At 42.4% G+C, this 24,031-nt stretch overlaps 1 protein-coding gene across 6 annotated transcripts in view; it reads right to left on the bottom strand.

Moving 5' to 3' along the window:
- Nucleotides 1–17,726, bottom strand: part of MLIP (muscular LMNA interacting protein) — a 111,968-nt gene extending 94,242 nt beyond the window's left edge. For all 6 annotated transcript variants that reach the window (XM_063330300.1, XM_063330303.1, XM_063330302.1 and 3 more), the window contains exon 1: nucleotides 17,546–17,726. In XM_063330300.1, coding sequence (XP_063186370.1) covers nucleotides 17,546–17,608 — 63 coding nt within the window. In that variant the 5' untranslated portion in view covers nucleotides 17,609–17,726. The remainder of the gene's footprint in view (nucleotides 1–17,545) is intronic.
- Between the last annotated feature and the right edge of the window lie 6,305 nt (nucleotides 17,727–24,031).

Consider the following 24,031-nt stretch of genomic DNA (forward strand, 5'->3'; position numbering starts at 1 on the left):
AATTTAATATTAGGTGAAAATGATGAAGTATTAGATCAATCAATAAAATGCAGCTACTCACTTCACATGTGACAGTTACTACAAAGAATAAACCTGCAGAATATTCAGCCGATCACGTCCCCTATTTTTTGTTCTGTTTCTCTGTCACAATGTATCTTAACCATTTTTTTTCACAGTTATCTGTTTGATTCTCACTCCCACCATCTTTTTTCACTTTTAATGTTTTTACTTCTTTTTTCAGCTTTAATTGTCTTCCTTCTTTCCTTTCATTTCTCCCATTCCTAACTCTTATCACTTTTTTCTCCAACTGCTCACAATAATTTTTAGAACTCCCTACTTCTCCTTTCTTAATGTCAACTTTCTTCCCAAGCCTTGTCTGATGTGTGCATTACAGCTACGCCTGCAACCTGCAGCGCAGTACTAAAAAGTTTGTGGCGTACGCGCCACACTGCGCGGGACTTCAACCGGATTAATTCAGCCACTAACACTGCAATTTTCACATTTTGCCGCAGCACTGCTGAGTGCAAAGACGCCCCGCCACCAGACCCACCCCACTTTTTACTTCACCAGGACTTTTCCCTACAGCACAGATTTCACTGGCCTGTACAGGGATGCAGTAAAATGATTTAGCCGAGTCCCACTGCTTCAGGAAACAATTAAGTAAGTGCTGAAGCTCCCACCAAAACCAATTTCGCAACTCAAAACCGCACAGCATCCAGCTCTGGAGTCCTCAACACAAGAAGGACATGGACCTGTTGGAACGGGTTCAGAGGAGGGCCATGAAGATGATCCGAGGGCTGGAGCACCTCTGCTATGAAGACAGGCTGAGAGAGCTGGGGTTGTTCAGCCTGGAGAAGAGAAGGCTCCGGGGAGACCTTATTGTAGCCTTCCAGTATCTAAAGGGAGCCTACAGGAGAGATGGGGAGGGACTCTTTATCAGGGAGTGGTGCGATAGGACGAGGGGTAACAGTTTTAAACTGAAAGAGGGAAGATTTAGATTAGATATCAGGAAAAAATTCTTTACTGTAAGGGTGGTGAGATACTGGAACAGGTTGCCCAGGGAAGCTGTGGATGCCCCTTCCCTGGAAGTGTTCAAGGCCAGGCTGGATGAGGCTTTGAGCAGCCTGGTCTAGTGGGAGGTGTCCCTGCCCATGGCAGGGGGGCTGGAACTAGATGATCGTTAAGGTCCCTTCCAACACAAACCATTCTGTGATTCTGTGATTATGCCTCAAAAGCACTCCTAGGTTCAACTTTTCAACACCTACTCCTCCATCTTTTGAAGAAGAGGATGAGAAGTTCCATCTAAACATGAGGAGGAACTTCTTTACTTTGAGGGTGGCAGAGCACTGGAACAGGCTGCCAGGAGAGGTGGTGGAGTCTCCAACTCTGGAGACATTCCAAACCCGCCTGGACGCTTTCCTGTGCAACCTGCTGTAGGTGACCCTGCTCTGGCAGGGGGGTTGGACTAGATGATCTCCAGAGGTCCCTTCCAACCCCTACCATTCTGTGATTCTTTTAATGTCCCAACCCTTTTCAGCATCTGCAAACCCGTACGTGCCTAAATCTGGGGGCTAAAACATCCTCAGGTACCTATGCTACCACTATTGCTTCTCCAAAGATGCTACTGCCTTGGCTCGGCTCAACATTGAGGTGCTCGGCTCAACATTGAGGTGCTCATCTCACGCCCAAAGCCAGCCTGTGATTTATTCGTCAGGCATCACAGACCCACGTGTCCTGATAGGCCGCATGCGTTTCTCAGGAAAAGCAGGGATACGGCATTACGAAACCAGGTGCAGTGGATCCAACGCACCCGGGGCACCGGAGGAGTTCCTGACAGCACACCATTGCTGTTCAGCTGAACGAAAGCAGAGCAGGATGGAATACGGCGCTAATGGACCAAAAATGTAAACTTAACAGGTGAGAAGATAATGAAACAAATTCGAAAAGTAACAGGCTGTTGCAAATAACCTTCATTGAGAATTAAATGGTTGTTCTGTGTCTGTCTTTAAATGTTAAGTGGTAGCTTTCAATTACTTCATGGGTTAATAGTTCCAAATACCCTAAGTACTCTCCATTGCCACATAATACCTAACTAGTCATTTCAATCATTTTCTCAATAACTGATTTCAACACACAGCTAACAGACATAAATGTACTTTCTGATGATTTTTCTCTGTTAGGTATGTTCATTCCTTTGAAATGTAAGCGACAGCAAAGAAAACATTTTAAACTTATGATATAATTATAGTTTTAAAACTTCATTAAAACCTCTTTAAAATGTACCTCATTTTCCAGCACAAAAACACACATAAATTGTAATTTATGGCAATAAATTTCTGTTTATGAAATCTACATATTTAAAATTACAAACATTTAATGAGAGAACTATTTATTGAAGTCAAGAGTATAACAAATGTTGGGATGTTTAATCGTGAATTAGAGGGAAAAAAATTAGCTGTTTACAGTCTTCTGAAGATTGTTTCAAAATCACATGAAATACTGCTTTTTCCATATATTCAATAGCAGCTTGAAATAAATACCTGAACTTGACTTCAAAGACATTTACAAAGAATTCCCATGAAGAATTTAGTGTACAATAGCATAAGCAGTGTGTTCTGGAGACAAGAGCAGTCATTGACTACATCTTTGCTCCTAACCTTGAGCTGAGAGGCCCTGATGTAGATGATTCATGGGTGAAATTGCAACATACATCATATAAAATTACAGTATTAGTAATGCTAATGATGACAGAAAGATTATTAATACTCGTGAAATGATTTAGGGTCTCCATTGGTTTTCAAAACAACCATTTTGAATCCTGAAAATTATCTGTCTCACTTTACGTTCCATAAGCTGGAGCACTGAAATCTCTCTCCCAGTTTCTACCAGCCACAGATAAAAAAAGAAAACGTGGCTAAGACACGTCCCAGAATGGCTGGATTCTTTCAGAAGGCACAGCCACACTCTGAACAAGTCACCATCTCTTCTTTTGAGAGAAAAAGCTACTGCGCTGAACTCAGAAACACCTAATAATGCTTCAAAATACCTTTGCGTTCTGTTTCAAAAGTGAAAGCTGCTTTACAAAACAGCTTATCAGCTCTATTCACAATTTCTTCCACAAATACCGTCCCATATCTGTATAGCCATAAACAAAAACATTGTTCTTCATGGTTTGGCATCTGTTCTGCTGTAGGGGACTATTTCAGACTTGCCACATAGATCATCACTTTACCTAATATAGTCCATATGTGAGAAGATATGTACACGTAAGTAATAACAGATTTAGTGGAAAATTATCATCCGCTCACTCAGACGGTGATTGAGATGGGTCATCTGCTTTCAAAGGGACTTAAACATTTGGGGGGTCATTGACTAACCATCTAAATCATTTACATGCAATGAATATTTGATAAATTCTTGGACTACAGGTGTAAGCTGATGGATATCTGTTTAGAAATTGCATCCTCTCATAGATCTTAAGAATAAGGTAGCTACAATATAAGACCACAGTATATCTCTGCACTTACAAAGGAAGACAACAATTATCAAACTGAATTACTGCTACCCTGAGATAGCTCAGAGAGATAACTATGGGTAACTATTTAGATTTTATGCAAAAGCCATTATTTCAAAGATAATTCCACTGCTGGAACAAATTGTTCTTATTTAAGAAGTCTGGAAGAAGACAACTGAAATATTTAAACCTTGTCCTGCATCATTAATGAGGGAATATCTAAATCTTTAAGATTTTGTCTGAGAAATAGTAATGAAAACAGAAACTCAGCAACATTAATTGTAACATTATAATATACAATTTCATACACAAATAATGTTTTATAAAATATCTACAATACACAACAAAAATAAGACTGTATAAGTAATTCTGTATAAGTTCTTTTGAGCATTTCCTATCAAGAAAGTTATGCATAAAAACAGAAAAGAGAGGCTTTCAGAATACTAAGGTCAAAATTTCAGATGAGATTAAGTTCTGAATTTTAAGAAGTATTTAATATTAATTGTTACAGCATAGTATATTCTAAAAATCAACATCAGCATGTATCAAAGCATATCCTGATACTGTAATGCCTCGTCTCACACCCCTCCCAAGCCTTACGCTGCAGAGACCATAGAATCAGAATCATAGAATCTTCATGGCTGGAAAGGACCTTTAAGATCATCATGAAATTAATTTCCAGACTTTTTCATGACACATAGAATCATAGAATCACACAATCTTCATGGCTGGAAAGGACCTTTGAGATCATCGAGTCCAACCAAACAACCTACAATCTCTGCCACTAGAGCATGCCCTGAAGTGCCACATCCAGATGTTTCTTAAACACCTCTAGGGATGGTGACTCAACCACCTCCCTGGGCAGGCTGTTCCAGTGCCTGACCACTCTTTCAGTAAAGGAATTCTTTCTAATATCTAATCTAAACCTCCCCTGCCGCAGCTTCAGACATCTGCGGTACTCGAGCACTTCATAGAGACAGTCATACTGTGTTCTAAAAAGTCAAGTGGTCTGATCATTTTTACTCCTAAAAAATGACTATTTTGAATTCATCATTTTTAAGAAACAGCTTTAACTTGTCTTTAGCAATGTTGAGAGGGCCACCCACGCCCCTTCCTGCCACTGCATAATTTCTGAGAGCGCTTTGCAGTGTGCAGAACCATTTTCTGGACTCATCCCTTTGGCTGTCACTGTGTGGGAGGGTGAAAATGCCAAGTTTCCATTTCTTTGGACATCTCAGCCATTTGACTTACATTTTCTGCCTATGTCAGGAAGCACATGTTCTGAATAATGCAAAAAATATTCAATTGGAAACAGCAAGATGAAATAGTAGGTTTTATTTTACTGCATTTTACTTATAAGATCACTGAGAGTAACCGTTCTTTTGTTCTAATCACAACACACCCTGATATATCTTGTGGTGGTGATTCCTAAGCACAATCACCATTTAAGAGGAAAGAAATAACCCATAATCCTGTTATTGGCATTTATCCATAACAGTTGTGAATAAAACAAAGGGAAAATAAAATTTCCTCAGATAATTTTGATTTCCAAACTTTAAAGTACATTTTTTCACATGTAGATTCTTAGAAACTATAAATACTGGAGCTCCTGAAGACCGCAGGCAATCCATCATATGATGCAGCGCTGCGTCACCACAAGCCATTGGCAAGGTTGGCAACCTTGGAGCCCCTCAGCCCTGACTTCTGCTCTCTAGAAACTGGGCAGGAACTGAAGGTTGACTTCATTAAAGGGACACTTTATCATTGTAATCCTTCAGCACATAGACTTTCTGTCACAGAAAAAGACACTATAAACTAGGATACTTTGCTACAAAAAAAAAAAAAAGAAAAAAACTCTTTCTTGTTGGATTTAGCTACTCCTCCCCTGACAAATAAACCACTGACAGTTTCTTAGATTATTTTTTTATGTGCCAATATCACTTTCAGTTCACCTAATAGATTGTAAATAACATAACTATAATGAAATCTGCTGCATTTTAAACTGAGATCAGCTTCAGAACATAAGTGAAAATATTATCCGCTAAAGAAAAACGGAGAGAGACAAATCATATCCTTTTCTCTGCTGGGATTTCAAACACAAATACTTTGCATTTTGCTGATGTTGTCTCAGACTGAAACAGACAGCATAGTTTTGGCTCAGAAGCTTTGCTAAGAATTACCATTTCTTTGCTTGATTATCACTTAGTTCAACTGATGGATGGCTTTTGATCTGGATGTATTTCAAGGCGCATTTACTAAAGAAGGATATTAAATTACTTCATTCTTGCTTGAGGCTGAAAAATCTAATTATTTTTTCTAGCATGTTTGTTATATAAAATCATCACCAACAGCTGTATTTGTAAGAAGCAGGAAAATGGTGATAAATGTGCTGTCAGTAACTTTTTATGAGATATATGGAACCATTATGAAAACAATTTTAAATCTATGCAACAGGAAAAAAATTTGATGGCTCTTTCCAGAATCTTCAATTTTAAGTGGTTCAAATGAATCCAATTGATTTATTTCACATCGCTTAAAAACATAGCATTTAAAAATCCTTTTCATTTGCCCATGTTTGATTTTCAAATTTTCTTCATGATCAAGATAAGAGACATGAAACAGCAAAGACAACATGGTAATGATTAAATGTCTGTCCCATAGAGACACATGTGAAGTTGTTTTTTGGATTTCTGTAAATATGCCAGTTCTAGCGTATGAATACATTCATTTGTGTACAATTCAAGATATGAAAAGCTTCAACCTGCTGCTTTCCACTTTTCAGAATCCTGAACAAACTAAAAGCTGTTGAGCAAAATAAATTTTTCAACTAAATTCAGCAAATCTGCCTTTGTCCCTTTTCCTCAAGAATGGATCTCCATTAGTTCAATCTATATTTAATTAATCCTTACCAGGTAGGGATGGATATAGTAAAAATGCTATCAGAAAGTATTTTGCAGTATGTACTATGTCACCATCAGTCCTTTAGAGAAAGCTATCAGTTAACTCTTGGCAATGCAGTGTTTAGTCCGTCACATTCAATCAAGATCAATCTTGTCTTAAAACAACATTGTTAAATCGATCTGATGACTGGAGGACCGCTGCCAAAACACAACAAATAGTTTTTGCTACTGGACGAGGCATCAGATAGTTGAGCTATTTATTTCATAGTAAACGTTAAAAAATTAGATGCGAACAAAAATTTCCTGTGAAAAATGCAGAGCCATCGTGGAAAGCCTTCTACTTCTGATAAGAGGTTGGCCTACAGATTTGGCTGTGATGGCATTCATGGGGCTGCGTTACATTAACTCCCCTGCCTTGGCACAGCAGAATATGCTCCCTGTTCTCTCTCCACCTGGACTGGCACAGCATTTGACCTTTGGAAAGGCAGGGAAGGCTGCAGAGTGCTTAGGATAGCATTTGGCATGCAATGCAGCGGGTTGATAAGTTAGCACACTTCTTTTTTCCTGCCATAGACAGCCTTCTGGTCAGCTATCATGGACAAAGGCCTTTATGTCAATGTAAGCCAAGCCCAGAAATGGGTGTCTCCCAAATAACTAATGTTCATCTGAATCTGCTACGCTGCAGGAATTCAGGAGGATTTCTAAGCAAGCTATGTGAGAAGAAAAGGGGAGCTCTCCTCTCTCATTTTTCACAGAAAGCAGTGTATCAGAGAGATTACCCAGGTCCAGCTCCCTATTCTGCCTGAGTCCATGATGATCTGGAGAGAAAAGCCCTTCAGATCTTTAGGCACATCCCAGATCAGTGCCTTGTCTATCCCCTGCCTCCAGCATCATACTTTGACACACTCCAGATTTTAAAGGAAAAAGATATGCAGACACAATTTCATTTTCAAGAAAACTAAAAAGAAGTTTCTGAAATCTTGAAAACTGTACTAAAATGAAATTAACATCTTCTCCACAGCCTGAGTCCTCACTGCACTGGCGTATCACACTTTTCAGAGCCACTGTGCCAACTGTGTCACAGTCTCAGGCAGTTTCACTGTAATACTTGCTTTCAGGTCTCAATCTGAACCTTCTCTTTGCAAGCACAGTGGTGAGACCATTGATATGTTTAAAAATGAAAGCTGAGACCTTTGTACTATTAAGTGATTCTAGGACTTGTAATACAATAACAGGCACACATCTTACAGGTTCACAGCCCTAAGGGCAGTCCAGCTATGTGTGGTCTCTGGAAGACCATCCTAACAACGCCAGATGTTGATAAAAATCATATAAGGAGAAGGATTATGATTGTTCCATACCTGTTCGCTCATCTTTAATGCTTAGATCCACTGATAATGACATAATGGCTTTATAATGACAAAAATGTCATCTTAAAATGGACTTTGATTCAGCTGAAGGTCGACCACAAAAGCATAACAGCACCACTCTGACTGCCTTTGAGTTTTAGCCCAGGGAAAATGTTTCATCCTGAAAACATGGAACCGTGTTATTGATTGTCTACCCGTTGCCCTGAAAGTCTAGCTCAGTTAAGGTCCACCTTCTTTCTCCCTTTCATTAATCACTTCTTTCCTTTTATTCTGTTCATTGTTAAGTAGTTCTGTTTCCAAGAATTCCTATCAAAGTAGCAAATGTAATGCCACTGCTGTGTTATTGAGTGCTTTCAAAATTCAAAGGACAGTGAATTGAAAGCAGTAGGTTTATAATGCAAGAATGAGGAGGTCTTAATGATAAGCATAGTCTCATTGTGTACCCATGTTAAATGTGTTAAAGGTCTCTTGCAGATGGAAAAAGCTGCTGGCATGTTTCCTGGCAAATGCAGTCGTGCAGCTTCAAAATCAAAGAATGAAAGAAATGTTGTTCAAAAGGGACCTCCAGAGGTCATTCACTACAGCATCTGGCTCAAAGTAAGACTACTGCCGAAGCAAGGTCTAGTCAGCCATGGCTTTATATAGTTGAGTCCTGAAAATTTCCCCGGCGTGGATATATTGTCCACAAATTCCCTGGTTGTTCCAGTGCTGCCCTACACTTCTAATGAAGGAGCTTTTCCTAGTGTCTGTCCTGAATTTCAGTGTTAGCAGCAACAGTCAGTGAACATCTTCCCAAGTACCACCTATAACTCATTCCCACTTCCCTGAGGGATATCTTTTGAAAACACATGATTTTTCTCAATAATCGTCTCTATGTCCAGACTTATTTTTGTAAATGGTCTCTGGCCCATTCTAACGCTCAAGCTACACATAGGTGTCATTCAGGCAATGTGGTGGGTTGACCCTGGCTGAACACCAGGTGCCCACTAAAATGCTCTATCATTCCCCCTCCTCAACTGGACAGGGAAGAAAAAATATGATGAAAGGCTCTTGGGTAGAGATAAGGACAGGGAGATCACTCACCAATTACTGTCATGGGAAAAACAGGCCCTCAACTTGGGGAAATTAATTTAATTACCAATCAAATCAGAATAGAGTAATGAGAAATAAAACCAAATCTTAAAACACCTTTCCCCCACCCCTCCCTTCTTCCCGGGCTCAACTTCTCTACCTACCCCCAAGCTGCACAGGGGGACGGGGAATGGGGGTTGTGATCAGTTCATCACATGTCTTTTCCGCTCCTTCCTCCCTCACGCTCTTCCCCCACTCCAGCGTGGGGTCCCTCCCATATGAGACAGTTCTCCACAAATTTCTCCAACGTGAGTCCTTCCCACAGGCTGCAGTTCTTCACAAACTGCTCCAGCATGGGTCCCTTCCATGAGGTGCAGTCCTTCAGGAACAGACTGCTCCAGCGTGGGTTCCCCACGGGGTCACAAGTCCTGCCAGCAAACCTGCTGCAGCGTGGGCTCCTCTCTCCACAGAGCCATAGGTCCTGCCAGGAGCCTGCTCCAGCACAGGTTTCTCATGGGGTCACAGCCTCCTTTGGGCATCCACCTGCTCTGGCATGGGGTCCTCCATGGGCTGTGGGTGGCTCTCTGCTCCACTGTTAACCTCCATAGGCTGCAGGGGGACAGCCTGCCACACCATGGTCTTCACCATGGGCCACAGCGGAATCTCAGCTCCAGTACCTGGAGCACCTCCTCCCCTCCTTCTTCACTGACCTTGGCGTCTGCAGGGTTGTTTCTCTCACATAGTCTCAATCCTCTCTTCTGGTTGCTGTAGCGCAGCAGGTTTTTTTTTTTCCTTTTCTTAAATATGTTATCACAGAAGCGCTGCCACCGTCACTGATGGGCATGGTGTTGGCCAGTTTGCCTTGGAGCCACCTGGCATTGGTTCTATTGGACATGGGGGAAGCTTCTAGCAGCTTCTCACAGAAGCCACACCTGTACCTCCCCCTCCCCCAAAACCTTGACACACAAACCCAGTAAAATATAAAAATATAATTATAAAACTTAAATATAAAACCAATACCACACCGCAGACCAATCTTTCAATTTAACTGAATTCAAGAGAGTTCCAGTGCCCAGAAACATTTCCCAAAAACGTTTTAATTCATCAGCACAGGCTGTCTCTCCATGCTAATACTCCTCTCTCTGCTGCCTCTCCCAGAATGCAATAATTTGAATTGCCCTGCATGACTTCGTTGCAGCAGTTGATCCAGCTGTTACAGGGGGTCTTATCTTTCCTCACCCCGAAAAGTTAAAATACACACCTCTTACTTGTTCCTAAAAAGCCTCTTTTATCAAGACATTAAACTCCCTGCAGGAATTGTCTGCCCTCTCCTTCTGAATCCCTGGGTGAGATTGCATGGTAATGCTTCACGTAACCTCCAGCCAAAAACGCGCTGATGCCTCCAAGACAGCTGCTTTTCCACTGATACAACCAAAGCCTACCTCAAGTGTTCTACCAGCCAGTATGACTGCCATTAGGTTAAAGAAAAGGCAGCATAAATTCAAGGCCAGAGCTGAGTGGCAGGATTAGAAAGGAGGGCGGACCAGGATTCAGTGCTTCCCACTTGTTTTGGTCCTGTTTAACATCACATCAACAGTGCTAAAAAAATCCTGCTGCTTTCAGCCTCCAAGTTTATTCCTTCCTCCTTGGTGATTCCTTGCTGGAGTAATCCATGCCTCCACACAGCGACGCAGGAATGCCTCATCTCTAGGTATGCAAGAGGAAATACTGATCTTCGAGCTGGGGCCCTGTCTTGGCCATCTCCTTGTGCCTGCACAGTGAGATGCGATTGCCTCCAGGCTAGGATCTTATCAGTTTCTCGCTGTAGCCACTACAAAGCCTCAGTCCCGATCTTCAAAGCTCAGGGATATTTGAAAGTGTCTCCCTTTCAGCTGAGGCTACTGTAATTTGGGACAAGGTAGCACAAAATGTCTTAAGCGTGACAACTCACCCAGCTGAACTCAGCTGCACGACAGAAGGTCCCAGAGGAGGTTACAAACAGCCTCCAGAGCAAGAAATAAAGCTTTTCTCTTAGATAAACAGGAACCGTTTAAATGTATGCACACATAAAACCTTCTCTAACTATATAGCAAGTATGTGTGCGTATTCAGTTTCATAGGCTATGCTGAGGTGAGCACGATGCTCATGCTTCAGTACTGAATTATCAAACCGAGGAACGGATTCAGGCAGACAACGTGTTTTTCCGAGTTTCTTTTCTGGGTAGGTGTGTTCTTACAGGAGACAGAAGTAGAAAAGTCAAAGTGTAAAGTAAACCAGTTAAGAAAGAAGATTTAAACAAAACCAAAAAAAATCTTATTTTACTTCTCACCTTTACCCTCTCGTCTGAACCCCACGAATTGGCAGCCTCACAGCCACCAGCCTGTCCTCTGTTGCGGAAGAGAACAGCCAAAGGGAATGAGGGGTTTGTATCTGGCAGTCCTCTGTATATGTGCCACTGGCTTTCTCACAGAGCGTAACCTGCTGAAGTACCTACACGTTCTGCACTCCGGGCTTTATGCTTGTATTTCACCTCCTCCGAATCTCTGCCATCCTCACCCACAGCGACTATCACCTCCTCTCTCTAAAGAAAAAGAAGATGCCATTCTGACCTCTGGGGTGCTGTTCTGTGATCTTACACCACCGACCTGGCTAGACGCGTACAAGCATGCAGACCCTGGGCTGTGCATGGACATGAGATACCTGATTCATGAGGAACCTATGGACCTGCGCACCTCACACACTCCAAAGAAAGTTGCCTCCCTTGAACAGCAAGCACATCCTTCCCAGCTTGGCCTTTCCGGGCTCCTTCCCATACCCGCCCCAGTGAATCTGGAGGGGCATTTTCTTGTGGACACCAGGAGGAGAGGCACACAGGCTGGTGTGTCACACAGGTGTGAGCACAGTTCCTCTCCAATGCTGTGGGCAGGAGCAGCCATTCTGTCATTACTCAACCACAGAGATTTCTGCTGTTGCCAAAGATGAAGAGAAGGCTCCAGGGAGACCATATAGCGACCTTCTAGTACCTAAAGGGGGCCTATAGGAGAGATAGGGAGGGACTCTTTATCAGGGAGTGGTGCGATAGGACGTGGGGTAACGGTTTTAAGCTGAAGAAGAGGAGATTTAGATTAGATATCAGGAAAAAATTCTTTACTGTGAGGGTGGTGAGGCACTGGAACAGGTTGCCCAGGGAAGTTGTGGCTGCCCCATCCCTGGGGGTGTTCAAGGCCAGGCTGGATGGGGCTTTGAGCAACGTGGTCCAGTGGGAGGTGTCCCTGCCCATGGCAGGGGGTTGGAACTAGATGATCTTTAAGGTCCCTTCCAACCCAAACCATTCTGTGATTCTATGATCCTGCTGTCCGGGCATTTAACTCCCTGTATCTGCGCAAAGAAACACTTGCTCCTCTCTCAGCTCCTCTTCCTTCCCTGCTGCTTTGCACTAAGACCTTACACCTAGTCAAACTAAGAGTTTACACCTAGTTAAATCAACAACTAAACCTGGTGATGGACAGTCATCACTATATTAGTCACCACCCTCCATCTGTTTGGGCTCCCTTAGGTGGCAAACTTCAGGAAACAGGCTGTCTTCTCCGAGGAGTCTTTACCACAACACCTCCCACAGAGAGGACTGGATCTTGACAGGACTCTTCCTGTTGCTACCAGCATATAAAGGTTAATCGTTGTTTCACTTGGGTGGAATCGACCTGAACCTCGCTCTCTGTGAGCTCTATCCCTGTATTGTTTGTGAAAAGCAAACTTATTCTCTGAACGAAGTCCTGCCGCCCTTTCTTACAGAGCACATCCTCTCACCCAAAAACTAACCTTCATGCCATTTCAGGCAGTGAGTGGCATTCTTTCTGATCCATATATTCATTTGGTTTAACTTGTTTTCTCTGTATTACTGTTCTTTTCTTTATTGCTACTTAATATAACAAGAAAGTGAAACTCCCTTATAATGCAAACTTAAGTACGGAGATAGATTGTTCCCTGTTAAACATACAAATGTAAACATTATTTTAAATGCAATACTTCATGTTCTGTATTTTCATGGGGAGAGGATAGATCAAATAGGAAAAAGACAAGTGTGAAATATATATATAATTTCAAAAAACAGAGGCAATAAGCATTAACGGAGGAGGACTTCAGAATGTAAACAGACTATTTTGAGCCGAGGCATCGTTTCAATAGGGAAACTCTAGAATTAATCTGTCCTTCTGAGCTATGCTAAAATCAAAACTATTAAGAGGAAAATTGAGTCCATCTGCTTAGTCCAATCTCTTTTATAGTGAGCCATTCTATTTTCCCATCACAAAATGGGCCCTCCATTATCTTCCATTTCCACAGCCAGCTCCCCACAAAGACTCTCTTCAGGATTCTGGCTGCTGAGGAGTCTTCCTCCAGGAAGTAAGGACAAGAGTTCTTTAATAATAGATTTCACAAATAGCCCAAAGTGGTAGAGAATTTTATATTACTTATCTCATCCACAGTAAGCAGTGAATGTAAAGGTACAGTACAACTTAATAAAACTGTGTGTGAGGTTGTCCTCTATGGAGGTTATACTTTGAGCATGATCTTGTCTCTATTTAATTATGCATCTCTGACACTCTGCAATCAGAATATTTTCAGGGTGATATAGACTAGATTAGGTCTTTGTTCATTTGAAAATAAGTAGAAATATTTGTAACAAAGTACACAAAACTCAAGATTTGTCAAAGATAGCTTCTTGATACAGGCACTGGATGGACCAACCACCATTGTGTACACCTGGATCTATTATTCAGAAATGATGAAAAAGTGGTGAGGGATGTGATGCTCAATGGCAGCCTTGGCTGCAGTGACCATGAAATAATGAAGCTGAAGATCCTGTGCAGGAGTGAGGAAGGCAAGTACCAGAGCACAGATCCTGGGCCCTAGGAGAGCTGACTTTGGCTTATCCTGGAGCTAGTAAGTGGGATCCCATGGGATGCAGCTTGGAAACACAAGGAGCTCAGGAAAGCCATCACATCTGTGAAAACAACCTCTTCCTCAACCTCTGATATTCAGGAAGACAAGCAGATTTATCAGGACATCAGTGTGGCTAAACAGGGAGTTTGTAACTGAGCTCCAGCACAAAAAAAGGCAGCACAAGAGGTGGAAACAGGTATGGATAAGGCTGGGGTGACTCAGTGGTGTCTCTGCTGAGGCCTTCTACAACAAAGTCTCCCAGGTATCTGTGCTTAGCAGCAGGGTTCAGGGAGGAGGAGAGCAACGAGCAACCAGCAGTGGATAAGGATCAAAGCAGGGATGACTTGGGATAACTCAACTCACACTCACCTGTGGGAAGAAGGTGGTTGGGAACAGCACATGGATTTACCAAGGAGAAATCATACCTGACCAGCCTTCTATGATAAAGTATCTAGATTTGTGAACAAGGGGAGAGCAGTGGATATCTATTACCCTCACTCGCCTCCAACACTGTTTCACACAATATTTTCATATCCACACCAGGACGTGACAGCCTGGGTGGCGGACAAGTAGACGGCTAAAAAGCTTATAGGACAATTGGGCTCAGATGTTCATGGTTAATGCTTTGTACACTTCTTGTAGGACAGTAACAAGTGGAGTGCTGCAGGGCCTATGTCCTGAGACCTGTCTTGTTTAACATCTTCATCAATGACCCAGAGGAGATGATGCAGGGCACTCACCAGGTTTGCAGATAACACCAAACTGAGGGTGAACAGTCTTGCCTGAGGGCAGGGCTGCCATTCCGACGGGCCTGAGGAGTGGAGCCTGGAGGAATGGGCCAACAGGAGCATTATGGACCTGGGAAGGGAGAGCCCCTGTCAGCGATCCAGGCTGGGACCTGACTGCTGGTGGAGCAGCTCTGCTGAGGAGGCCCTGGAGGTCCTGGTGGGCAGCAAGTTGAGCCTGAGCCATTGGCACACCCTGGCAGCAGGCACGGACAACAGCATCCTGGGCTGTGCTAGCAGGAGCATGATGAGTGAACCCAGGGAAGGAATTATCTTCCTCTACTGAGCACTCACTAGATTACCTCCAGAATATGGCATCCAGTTTTTGGGCCCTCCGATAGCAGACACTGAAAGATTGAAGCGAGTTCAGTGGAGACCACCAAGATGGTCAGGGCTGGAGCACTTGCCATGTGACAAGAGGCTGAGGGATCTGGACTTGTTCAGCCTGGAGAAGAGATGCCTCCAGGGGGACCTAACAGCAGCCCCTAGTCCCTGTGGGGGGTTAGCAAAGAGGTGGGGCCGGGCGTTTTACAGCAATGCATGGCAGGAGGAAAGAGAAATGGAAATAAATTGAAACAAGAGAGATTTTGACTTGATAAAAGGATAAACCGTTCTTCCCATGAGGACAACCCAGTAGTAGAGCAGGAGGTTGCCTAACGAGGTTGTGCAGTCTCCACCCTTGGAGGTCTTCAAGACCCTACTGGATGAAGACCTGAGAAACCTGGTCTGATCCCATAGCTGCTTTAAGCAGGAAGCTCGACTAGAGATCTCCTGAGCTCCTTTTGCACCTGAGTTATCCTATGCCCCTCTGAAACATATTTTTTAGAGAAAAGTACCATCCAATTATACATATACAAAGTATCATTCAGTTGATAGGATATAATATTGACAATGTACACCTCATGGCTCCTATAATATTAAATAGCTTATCTATTTGCTATACTGAAGTTAAATATGTGAACAGACTTCAACAGTGACATGTACAAATAGTATCTGGACCACAGATTGACACCGCTCCCATGCAGTGTTTGAATATTGATGTGGTCTGCATGTAACAAGGAAAAAGACTCAACTGCATTTTGCCTGTTTTCACTTTTTCTTAATAATTTGTTTTGGTCACACCTCTTTTCAGTAAGCTCCAGATACGCTCCAGACACAGGCAAACAATTTCCTCTGCCATTTACTGAACTAAAGTTATGGAAAATAATGTGAGAAAACATGAAACAGTCCCTCAATAAAAGCCCAGGAGGTACAAAACCAGGAAAAAAACGTGGGAGCAAAGTGAAATCCATCCAGCAATCAGAAGGAAAGGCACTAAGACTAAATAGGGAGAGAGAAGGGCGGGATGGAGAGGAGGCTCAGGCTCGGTTGTAAGGGAAAGGGGTGGGAGGAACGGTACGGAGGCCAGGACATTCCTCTACTGTCAGCAGAGTGACGTGAAACCTGCCAAGCCAGGGCCTCCTCTGTCCCCCTCGCTGAGCGCCCACAGGGATGTCACCTGCCGCTGCTAACAGGGACCCTCTCAGCTCTGTAACTGTTAGGAGGATTCAGCTTTGAAACAACCAAACAGTGGGTGACCTGGTGTGGGCGTTAACACGGCTCCCGTCAGCAGGGTCCCCGCTCGCTCCAGTTTGCCGTTCTTAAAATTAGTAAATGATGCACACAGAGAAAGCCATCAGAAGATCATTAAGGTTCCAAATGATGCTCTCTGCATTTTGGACAAAGCCTCACTCAAGGTTGCCTGCTCAATTATTTCCGCATCAGGATGCAGCCCACAATTAGATAGTCATACTGTCTAATTACATTGCTATATATTTCCCTCACACATGAGCTAGAATAAAATTTCACAGGTTTCCTTTGAAAGTTTTGCTGAAGCTTTTGTTACCTTTATAATTTCTTTTAATTTTGAAGAATTTTCCATATATTTTATATATCAACCACAAACATTGAAAATGAGGACACTGTCTAAAGTATTAATTTATTAATAAGAAAACAAACAAGTAAAACTTTAAATAATATTCATATTATAACTTCATGATGAAGCTTCAGCAATGCTCTTTCAGATATTACTCTTCAGATAAATACTTATTTTCTTAAAGAAGAACAGGTACTTTAAGGCCAGATCATTATTTTTTTTCAGCACCTCCTGTATTTCCTACCCGAGGCACCTTGCCTCTGTGAAGTTGTATTTAAAACTATTAACTAACACACAAGCTTTCCAAATCTCACTTAACTGAGGCTGGTAGAGGCAAACTTTGTGATTAAACAAGAGTAAAGGCTGGCCCACCACGAAACCAAACCAACGCAACACCACAACTATTTAAGATAGGTGCTAAAAAATTCAGCGCTAATTTGTTTCTTAACAAAAATGATGGCCAACTTTCTTCACAGCTTTGCAAAGTCAAGAATAAATTGTCCTTTTCGTGATATCAAGAAAATAACCCAGTTAATGCAAGGCAAATTATAATTTGTGTTTCAAGCCTACGCTAATTAGGACTCAACTGCGTTTTGCCTGTTTTCACTTACTCTTAATAATTTGTTTTGGTCACACCTCTTTTCAGTAAGCTCTAGACACGCTCCAGACACAGGCAAACAATTTCCTCTGCCATTTACTGAACTAAAGTTATGGAAAATAATGTGCGAAAACATGAAACAGTCCCTCAAGAAAAATTCAAGAAAACCACAGACTATTAGCTAGCAATCTGAGTTACGATAACAAATCGACATTGAACTGGATTTCAGTTTTTGCACTTCAAGTGCACACAAAATGCATTCACAAATTTCCATAATTTCCACAGACATGTATCTTTGTAATTGATTTAACACGAATGGAGTTTTAATCTTCAAGGTCAGTGGTTAAAGGAAGTCAGGAAATACTCCTATAAAGTACAACAGCTGATTTGCCTTTCCTTCTTATTGTCAAATTTAAAAAAAAAAACATCAACATTTCTCAACAGTTCTTACCGTTTGCTTTTCCTCTGAGGCTCCTCTTCCTGAGAGTTTTCTTTCATGTTTTTCTAACTCCATTTCCCAGGGGAAAAAAAAAACTCAGCCTAATATCCTGAGCAGAAGTGATTTAACCTGACTACATGTTAGATATCCCTGTATTTTTGGAGTTGGGAGAGAGAAGTGTCAGGGAGTGCTGGTGGTGATTTCTGGTCAGCGTGTGTTTCCATTTATAGCCGTTGAAAATCCACAAATAGAAGCATGAAGACAGGGCAGGCAGCTGCCTCCGATAACAATAAACGTTGGTTTGGCATCACAGCAAATTGTTCAAGAGGGATTTTGGTTATCAGCTTCATTCGTTCCCCCCCCTAACCCCTCTACCCTAAATGCTCATATTTAAAAAGTCCATGAAAATTAATAGCTAAGTCTCAGTAGCACTAACTCGTGTTCACAGAGATTATTGAGCAAGTAAAATGAAAATTATGATCAGCTGGCACCACATGTTGTTACATAGAGACAGAGAGCATACGGAACAATATTTAAAAATGGTGCTTTAGCCTGGCTTTTGATCTTTCCCTGTTGAGTGTTTGGGTCTGAGCTACCCTAATACGTGTTCATGCAGAGTGCATTCTCCCTTTCTAATATCAGGACGTGACATCTTGGATTTTTGACATGCAGAAAGAATTGCAAAACTTTCAGTGGGCACCATGAGCACCCCTAAATACAAGACGTGACCAGTGAGCGTCTAAAATGGAGCTAATACCCGTACAGGCGATCGCTGTGGAGTCTGTTAGTCAACTGCAGAAGAATAACCTGGCTCCAGTTCACAACAATAAAGTCAGAAGGCCAATATTAGAAACTGCAGCGCGGGGGGAACCTCTCGGCGGCTCTGCTGCAGATGCCTTGGTTTATAACACACCCCCTGGTTGCCACATCAACTGGGCTCATGTTGTCTCAGGGGCAATTCACACGCAAGGCTGGTTCTGCATCTACGAGCAAGGGGAGGGGAAGCATGACACAGAATGACACAGAAGCTGTTTGCTACTGTTAAATGAGAATATGGTCTCTGGTCAACCCGGGGTGCATTAAGAAACACACAACCCTTTGTAAAGCTGGCAGTTTAAGCATCTCACTAAATCCCTAGTAAAGACAAGACACTTTCTTTCCCCCTCTTCCTCTCAACACATCGGTAAAAGAAGACTCTTCTAAAATAAATAGGTAGGTAGGTAGATATAGATACAGATAGATACATAGATAGATAGATAGATAGATACATAGATAGACAGATAACCAAATACCTAACTCTAAAAAACCTTTTTCATCTATCATTTTTCAATTGTCTTTGTAGAAACGGCAGCCAAAACTAGGCACACTCCTTTCTACTCCGCTTGTTTCTTGATAGATGCTATACTCATGTAATATTCAGAGCCTCGGACAGGAAGAAAAGGCAGTCAAAGAAGTCAGTCACACAGCAGTCTATACACTTTATATATAAAAAGTTAACAAAAAAACCCAAACTACCTTAGAGTGTTCCTGTTCTGAAACTTTCCACAGAACAAAGAAAAAGTTACTCCAGTGACAATTATTTCTCTTTAGTCTCTCTTTTACCTTAGTTTTCAGAAGCGTGAGGCAGCTAGCAGACGACTGAGTGTAGCAAGGCAAACACAAAGAACCAGTCAAACCTACAAGGGCTGCTGTAGTAGAGGGAATAAATATGAGCTTGATGTCACAAAAGTAAAAATACACCTCACTGCATCTCCTGGAAATGCTGGGATAAAAGCGACATAATACCCAGAGGAAAGCTGCGGTACTTCCTCGCTCTTCAGCAGGAAGGCAAACAGTATTAAGAAGTTCATATCTTCAAAATCTTTTCCGTGAGGGTGAAACTTATCCCTGTGGTGAGGGACTTGCAGAGTGCCTTTGTACCACTCAACGTCCTCAAAGGAGGTCCTCAGTGGGATCCAAAAAGCAGCTTACATTACGCTGCTGCTCACATTACCGACCATTCTTGCGGCGCAGGTGAAAAACCTGAAGCGCCTCCGCTCCCATTAACCTGTCTGTTTCCAAAGGTTTTAAATCACGGATAAGGACCAGAGCATCTCAAGTGGCACGTTCGGCTGCGTGTGATCCTCAGCCCTGTCCCACCAGTGGCAGGGATACCCCGGCTTTCAGCAGGCTCCCAAACGGCCAGGGGAGTCGCTCCCCCATCGTGCCGGGGAATGGATGCCCGTGTCAGTAAAAGAGCAGGCTGTCAGTGGTGTAACGAACCAGCAACGTTGGACCCAAAACACATGTAAGTCCATACAGACTTACACCAGATTTTATCCAGAGTTTACGCTATGTGTAACTTAGCACTCTTAGCTAACTACCCTAAAGCTTAAATCTTCAATCACCTTCATACTCTCTACTTCCAGACACAGTTTTCATTTGTCAGCCTACCCACGTGAAAGTCAAAGGCGATTACTACAGAAAGACCCAAGACCATGAAGTGACCTTACTCATAATAATTCCAACATAAGACGCTGATGAGAGTATTCAGTTTTACAAACAGGTTTTCCATCATTAGTCTTGTAAAAGTGTCTACTAGCACTTACAAGAAAAAATTAACACTGTTACAGCCTGAACACTGGATTCCATAAAAAGAAAAAAGAAAAAAAAAAAAAAGTGAACATTAAAATACTAGGATAGGGAGAGACCTAATTTCTCCATTTCTTGTGAATGGAAATTTATATTCTGGACGCTTCATGCTGCTGACTGTGCAAGCACTAGGGATTTGGAGCACGATGCATTGGAGATGAGAATTGGAGCAAAAACCTAAGAATGCAACAAAATATGACAGCAAACTTCATGCCATTGAGATGAAATCTGGGAGCACTAGAGACACTGGATGCAGGGCTCTTCCAGAGCCTGGATATGGATATACCAGGACCCAGGAGACAGCAAGAAAAGGCTGACGTCATCTTGTTATCTACCACACCTTGCTTAGCATGACATTTCAACATTAAACCTGAGGAAAGACCACGATCCCAACTGTGTGAGAATTTGCTTTTATATAATTATGGGAGTACATTTCCTGTTCCTACATAGAAATAATGGTTATTTTACTCTGAGGGCTTTCTAAAACATTGTTAGTAACTGTATATTTCCTGTTTTACTTTGCAAGGGACAACATAGTAAACAGGTGCTAAGTAAAAGCATGTCATAGACGTCACCTAAAGTACTGTGCTATTTTCAATTACTTCTTTGTATTACAGTCACTGGTCTCTTGGCACCTGTTTTTCTTCCCAGAGCAGAACCTAACAAGAGGCCAAGAGATTAAGTTGATTGTGACTAGGGGGAGGTTGTATTTTTATTTATTTTTTGTAAGAGGCAAGTGCTGAGTATCCAAAATAGTAAAATAGTAGTACTGTGTAAACAAACCATTTAAGCAGATGTATTTTCTGTGCTCACTTGATCTGCTGTTCTTGGAGGAGCAAGCAAGGGACTATCTATCATAATGTTTGCGTGCCACTCTCAGCTGTGTTTTCACTCATGTGGGTACCGCAATTCTTTTACTTTGCACATTTTCATTTTCAGCCTGACATGGCTGTACCCCAGGGCTGCCAGCCAATGGCTGTATCACACATCACACATCTGCACCGCTTCTTTCTTAAGCTGGCAGGTTTTACCTGCTCAGCATCAGACGCTCCATAAGCATTCAACAGTCAGAAGTATTAATTCTGACCCTGATGTGCTCAGTCGTGCTCCGTTGAAAGCTACCTACCTAAGTCACATATATCAGTTAAAAAAACCCTAAGATTAATACAGAAATCACACCCACAGTGATTTTTAGAAGTCTGATTTGGAGAGAGAATTTCCATCCCGCACTTAAAACAAGTCAAAAAGTTAAGAGAAAAAAAAAACAAGCACGGAAGTCAGTCGGCTCCCTCACTACTTGTAGCTGCAAGTCAAGCTTTCCAGCTTCTTCCTGGTGCCCACCCTTCCGTCAGCCCCAGCGTGCCATGCCAGCAAGTATCCCTACGTTACTCCGGCACGTCCACCCAAGGTCACATGCACATGCCTGGAAACGTCAGGACCTCGGCAGCGTTTCCAGCTGGTATTTCATGGCATGTTCCTCACTGAAACGAAAAGCACGCCGGAGCTGTATACGGAGCAGGCTTACCTTCCAAGCGGAGGGAGCCGAGGGCGGGAAGCTGATCCTTAGGAGAGGTGGGTCCGCATTCCTGCTGCGACACCCGGCAGCTGCTGCTGTCGCTCCCTGGTCCACCCCACTGGCTCCGCAAACACTCCCGGAGCAGGAGGGAGCAGGCGTGGAAAAAGGGAAACACCACGGGCACCGCCAGTCCCTGCTTTGCATGTGAGGGAGCAGAGCCCTACATGTCGGGTACAGGGAGCAGAAGGCTCCATAGCAGATTTTCTCCAAAGGGGCAAGTTTGAATACATTCGAGGATAAAAACAAGGAAGGTTATTTCAACATTACAGTAAACTGATTACGAGAGCGCTGAGCCTCCCCTGACAAAGCAGTCCATGGAAGCTGTAAGTGCTTTCTTCTCCTCATGGGTCTTTCAAGTCAATTGTGTTAAAAAGTGGACTATCCTTGTGCTGGCAAGGTCCCACAGGACAAGGTGTCTGTACACTTCCAGGTGTACAGACGGCAGCGGAAGAACTGACCTCTCTTCTGTTGGATGTCCATTGTTTCAGCCATATACACACGATGTCCCTCAATATTACTGCTATATCCCAGCAAACCAAATCATGTCAGGCTGTAAAGTTTATTTCAGTAGATGTATCACAAAAAAAAAAATCTTCCCTCCCATATTCAGTGGTAATGTTTTCCTTGTTTTCCTCCACAAGGATGGACGTGGCAATGATGAGAGGTGACTAACGAAATACATTAGGAAAGCATTAAATACCTTCTTATGTATCTTTTAACTGCTGTGGCAGCTGGGAATGAGGAGAAGCCAGAAGTTCCCCAGGGAAAAGGCTCCGTAGTCAGACACTGGGCTTTTTCTAGGCACCTCCCAGGCCAGCAGGAGCACAGGATATGAGCTGTCATTAACAGACCAACTCCCATCCCGCCTTTTCCACCTTCTGTCTCTGCCCACTCTTATCAAACACCAAACCTTAAGAGAGATATTACTCAATACTGATAAGGACACCAGCATCCAACCTCCACCTCCGCCTCTCTTTTGCAGAACAAAAATGAAACGTAATCGCCTGACCCAGCATTTTTTGGCTTAAGCGAAGCCTGAATAAATGTGTGGCAGAGGCTTTGATTGCTACATTTTGTAGAGTTGCATGTCCATTTACGAAACTCTTTGGGTTCATTTGTCAATGTACGTTCAATTTTTTCCATAGAGAGTGTTATCACCGTAAGTTTATACCCACAGCAAAATTCCCTACGCTGCAATAGGAAATTTGCCTTGAAAACAAATCCAGTTGAGATGGACAGATAAAGATCCAAGTGTTTAAAAGTTAGCTGAATGCTGACAGCATTTGCTTAAGAGCATGTAATTTTGATAGCAAACGTTTTGACTTCCAAGACCGAATGAAGAATCTAAAACACACACTTGTGCATGAGGAGGAAAAAGAATGAAAATACAGAGTTCTCAACAGAACTCCTGCTTTATTTCACTAACTCTCAACTACCATTTATTCTGCAGCCCAGGGCTGGTTTACAACAGCAGAATGAGTTCACTTTTTCTGCCACCTAGTAAGACATAATAAAGCAATAATAAACCATATATTACTAGCTGGATTGCCAAAGCGTTTACGGGTTCTGAGCCTGATGACATTTTTGCAACATGCATTCGTCATACATTAAGTCATGGTGGAAGAACCCTGTTTATTTTGGGGGAAGAGAAGGGATGGGAAGCAAATACTTTAAAATATAATTTCATTTATCAACATCATTTAAGCTAATTCAAATGGCGATGTTTATGCACATAATGCAGTCTTAATTATTAAAGCCATAGCAGATTCTAAAGTAATGTTCATTTTGCAAATGAATGAAAATTAGTTTAATATTCCTATTACCGATAAATCATCTTCAATTAAAATACTGATGTACAAGATTATGAAACAGCCACAGTGGATGCAGATGAGAGTCAAGAGAAATCTTGATACCATAGTGCTATTGCAAGCCTATTTTTTCAAAATAAAATATCCCTTTTATCAGTAGGAGATATTGTTCTCACTCTGTGACAGCCATACTCTCCTGGTAACTTCCTAATTCCTGAAAAGCCAGCTACCAGCATTCATTCAAGTCATATATGAACAGTCACCTGAGAAACCTTTCAGAATGTGAATAAAAGATGAGGATTTACCAGGTCACTGAGTTGTGCTATATTATATTTACAGGAAAAGAAACTGTACTTACATTATAAAAAGCATCAATGCACACGAAAAAAAAAAGTCATGACATCCCAGTTTAGCAGGGCCAGACCCCACCTCCGGGTTAAGGCAGCACCATGGAAGCCCAAATAAAGATCAATCCCAAAAGGT

The sequence above is a fragment of the Chroicocephalus ridibundus genome, chromosome 3 (assembly GCF_963924245.1).
Source record: "Chroicocephalus ridibundus chromosome 3, bChrRid1.1, whole genome shotgun sequence".
NCBI lineage: Eukaryota > Metazoa > Chordata > Aves > Charadriiformes > Laridae > Chroicocephalus > Chroicocephalus ridibundus.